Consider the following 4,440-nt stretch of genomic DNA (forward strand, 5'->3'; position numbering starts at 1 on the left):
GTAATTTACAGCGACACTTGTTTTTGTTTTGGTGGCTGGCCGGTAAGCAGTGCAACAGTGCTTGTGCAAGACTCAGTGAGTGAATGACCTGACCCCAGCCAGGAAACCATTAATTGTTTATCCCTAACCATGTCACTGAGAGGAATACCCAACATAGGTTTTCAGCTCTGGGCTTTTCAAGGTAGCCTAGTCTTTAATGCTCACAACTATGCATTTCTGAGTTTCCTATTGTAATGAGAGTACTGATTACAGACAAGTGCTTTCTCCTGGCTCACACAGCCAACCATTACCGATGTCCGGGTTTGCCCCAGAAGAACAGACTCTGCCACCTGACTTGTGTTCCATAGGAAATACTGTGCAACACTAGCAGGCCCTGAAGTAAATCATTGTCAAGTGTGGCTCCGTAGTCTCCCTTTAGTGCTCTTTAGTGTCACTCATAATAACCAAAGTTTCAGCACTGTGGCGTCTACCTGTCTAGGGCTGCAACTGTATTTTACTGAGTGGCCAGGGTAAGAGAGGTCTGGGAAGTCGCCACAGACTAGGTCGATCTGAGTGTGTGTTAGAACTATCCCTTCCCCATCTGAGAAACTGATTAATCATGGATGATGCCGTTCTCTTGCAGTTAAAGACTGTACTGTGTATGGGAAATACTACAGTAGGTCTACCAGAGTCAGCCTCAGGGTGCTTCCTCCTGGCAGTACTATTCGCTGACCTCTGTCCTAGAACTGAATGTACGTAATCCTGCCCACAGCTTCCATGGGACTAAATGAAGAGCAAAAAGAATTTCAGAAAGTGGCCTTCGATTTTGCTGCCCGAGAGATGGCTCCAAATATGGCAGAGTGGGACCAAAAGGTAAGAGTTTTCCTTTTGGCCAGATGTTCCAGCAAATGCCTCATGCAGTGACCCTTATCTTCATCTCCTTATGATCCTAATTGTTCAGTGTCTGTTCTCCACTTACCAACTCTTACTGAAAGTGGTAATGGGTGATTCCTTTCATAGAGAGCATCCGATCATCTTGTAGATATCTTTTTTTTTTTATTTAAATAAAGGTTTGGATATTCTTAAAACCAAGGCAGTTTTATAGATAATAATAAAAAACTTCTTAATGCCAGAAAAAGTTCTTATAGAATACATGTTAACTGATACCACTATGAGATTACAAACAGGCATACTAAGAGTATCCCTGCACGCTCCTATTTAAATAAAGGTTTGGATATTCTTAAAACCAAGGCAGTTTTATAGATAATAATAAAAAACTTTTTAATGCCAGAAAAAGTTCTTATAGAATATATGTTAACTGATACCACTATGAGATTACAAACAGGCATACTAAGAGTATCCCTGCACGCTCCCAAATGCAAACATCCTAATCCCCTCAGTGCACCCTCTAAAGAGAAGTCTGTCTCTGAATCAGTTACTGATAACCCTGCTCTCTTTTGTACTTAGGAGCTGTTCCCAGTGAATGTGATGCGGAAGGCAGCCCAGCTCGGGTTTGGAGGGGTCTATGTACGCACAGATGTGGGTGGGTCTGGACTGTCGCGGCTTGATACCTCTGTCATCTTTGAAGCCTTGGCTACAGGCTGCACCAGCACCACAGCCTATATAAGCATCCACAAGTGAGTGTCTAGGCTTGGAAAGCCCGACGACGTGCTCACACGGGCTGACTGGGAAATTCCAGATTCATAGGAAACAGGTGGATCTTTTTGGCTGAGTGCCTGTGAGGCACTAGACTGTTAAAAGTGCATGCTAGGTCTGCTGCTGCCTGTTGGACTTGAGTCCGTTGTCTTGTACATTGCTTAGAAAATCAGGTCTGCCAGCCTTCTCCCAAATCCTAGATTGAGCTGGTACCAGCAGCCTTCTCCCATAGATGGGTCGCGATCCTGTTACCCCTTTCCTCAATCCAAAGATGAAACCTTCAGTAATTAGAGAAAGTAATAGAAACTACATATTAGTAATTTTTAGGGCTCATTTAACCTAACTAGAAGTAGTATGAATATCCAGGTGAGAGATACCTTGGTCCTGGTTATCTCTGGGTAGAACATATTCAAGTAATGTGTTTTAATCCAGTCCTTTAAGGTTGAATCTTCTCAACCATGACTTTTCCCTTCCACCCTCTCTTCTGCTTCACTGCCCCTTGTTCTCTTTCCCCATCCCCAATATCCCTTTTTTTTCTCCATCTTTATTTCTGTCAATGTTGTCTTGGTGTACCTGTCAGCATGTGTGCCTGGATAATTGATAGCTTTGGAGATGAGAAACAGAGGCACAAGTTTTGCCCACCACTCTGTACCATGGAGAAGTTTGCTTCCTACTGCCTCACTGAACCAGGTGGGTTTGCTGTGCTGCAGGGAGAGAGGGCTCATTCATGTGGAGTCGCCCAGCACTCCGTCTAGCCTGTCGACACATGTAACTGCTGTCTGCCAAGCAGTTTGGTCATGGAATGATACCATGACCTGATGCCACAGGATCTAGAGGCCTGTGGTCAGGGCCCTCCAGGCTGCAGACCAGAATCTCCTCACACGACGTTCTCTGCAAGCTGGCATGTTCGGAGATGGACAGCAGTCTGATTGGTGCAGGCACTTTTCATCAAGTACAGAGATCCTTTGGCCGTCTGGATTTTAAAGCGGCACACTCTGAGCTGTTTTTCTCAGAGAAAGATCTCCTGGGAGATGGAAGCATACGGGCTCCCCTGATGTCACTGGCTTTCTTATCCCCCTCTGCTCCCTTTTGACCCCCGCCTCAGGAAGTGGGAGTGATGCTGCATCCCTTTTGACCTCAGCTAAACGACAAGGAGATCATTACATCCTCAATGGCTCCAAGGTACTAGCATGCTGTCCCCCCAGAGCAACTCGGAGGTTTTTCCCACCTTCCTCCTGACCTCCCCTGGTTCCTTCACGCCTACGAGATAACATTGCCATAGGATGTTTGGGTGTTGGCGAGAGAACTTCCAACCCAGTTCTTTTATTCACTTTCACTGTTTCTGTCTTTTCTTGATTGAATTGATTCCAGATAATTTCATTTCATTCATTTTTCTCTGTCCTTTTTATACTTTCATTAACTAAATCCCTGACTCATCCATCACTGCAAATACCTTTACCCCTCCTCGGTTTCTTTGCACCATTATACCTGTCAGGGTCCTGTTATTGGGAGGACCCCAGTGGTTCTCCCAGATGTTGGGCTCTGAGAACTTTCGCATTCCGTGGTCCCCGTGCTCTCCCCTCTGCAATCCCACAGGCCTTCATCAGTGGTGGTGAGACCCCAGGGGTTCTCCCAGATGTTGGGCTCTGAGAACTTGCGCATTCCGTGGTCCCCGTGCTCTCCCCTCTGCAATCCCACAGGCCTTCATCAGTGGTGGTGGTGAATCAGACATCTACGTGGTCATGTGCAGGACGGGAGGACCAGGCCCCAAAGGCATCTCATGCATAGTTGTGGAGAAGGGGACCCCTGGCCTCAGTTTTGGCAAGAAGGAGAAAAAAGTGAGTGGCTTTTGGGTAGGATGCAATTCAAACTATGAGTCTCCGCCACCTGCCAGACCAACCCTGCTCCATTTCAGGAAATTGGTTTGCATGCTTGCTAGCCTGCCTTGGAAACAGTTGCTTCTATGAGGATTCTTGACAGGAGCATATAAAATAGAGTAAGGTATTGTTAAAGATCTCCAGGGAAATGGCAGAGTTTGCAGTAAGGTCTACAGGCTGCCACCTCTCCTGCCTCCCTTTTGGCCTGTATTTCTTAGTGTACTTTGTTATCCCAGGAAGAGATGCTTATAGATCTGGTGTTGAGCAAAAGTCTCAGGAATGAAAAGCATGGGGCCTCTTTTCTTTAAATAAAAACAAAACTCACTGGAGGAGACTGTGGGTATTTCAGTAATTTGAGAAGGACTGTATGTCAATAGGTACTTGGAAAAGTAAGATTCCTCAGATTAAGAAATCCATAACCAGGCCATGAGCAGTAGACCTGTGATTATGTAGCTGTAATTGGTGATGAGGGTGAGATCCATTCAGATTTTTTTAGACCAGATGATCAAAACAGTTGTCCACCTCTATTTTGTACTGTTATTTTTAGGACTTTGACGGAGAAGTCAGGTAATGAAATAACTCCTAAATACTCCTATACTTCTCTCTGACAGCTCCTAGGATTTCCATATTTTCTTGCATGATCCTTCCTGACTCTTTGTAACTTCCAAGGAGTTATGAGTTTTAGTGCCCCTTGTCTTTTGTAGTGTACCAGGCATTTACTAGATACCTACTGTGTGCAAAGCATTATGCTAGTTCTTGGGGGAATACAAATTATAAGTCACTTCTAGCCTTGTTTGGGATTATAAGACGTATGCTGTCTTATTTATATAACCTCTCTCTATATGTGCATAGCTATATGATGTAGACAGAGCTTATGTGAGAGGTCTTCAGAAAATTGATAGAAAGATTCATATTATCTCGTAATTCC

At 44.8% G+C, this 4,440-nt stretch overlaps 1 protein-coding gene across 2 annotated transcripts in view; it reads left to right on the top strand.

Moving 5' to 3' along the window:
- The first annotated feature begins 757 nt into the window (after nt 1-757).
- The window catches only part of ACAD8 (acyl-CoA dehydrogenase family, member 8), a 10,262-nt gene continuing 6,579 nt past the window's right edge, over nt 758-4,440 (top strand). For both annotated transcript variants that reach the window (XM_008567134.1, XM_008567135.1), the window contains exons 1-5: nt 758-852; nt 1,447-1,616; nt 2,216-2,325; nt 2,741-2,817; nt 3,336-3,473. In XM_008567134.1, the coding sequence (XP_008565356.1) occupies nt 820-852; nt 1,447-1,616; nt 2,216-2,325; nt 2,741-2,817; nt 3,336-3,473 (528 nt within the window). In that variant the 5' untranslated portion in view covers nt 758-819. The remainder of the gene's footprint in view (nt 853-1,446; nt 1,617-2,215; nt 2,326-2,740; nt 2,818-3,335; nt 3,474-4,440) is intronic.

The sequence above is a fragment of the Galeopterus variegatus genome, unplaced genomic scaffold (genome assembly GCF_000696425.1).
Source record: "Galeopterus variegatus unplaced genomic scaffold, G_variegatus-3.0.2 Scaffold295, whole genome shotgun sequence".
In the NCBI taxonomy this organism is placed as follows: Eukaryota; Metazoa; Chordata; class Mammalia; order Dermoptera; family Cynocephalidae; genus Galeopterus; species Galeopterus variegatus.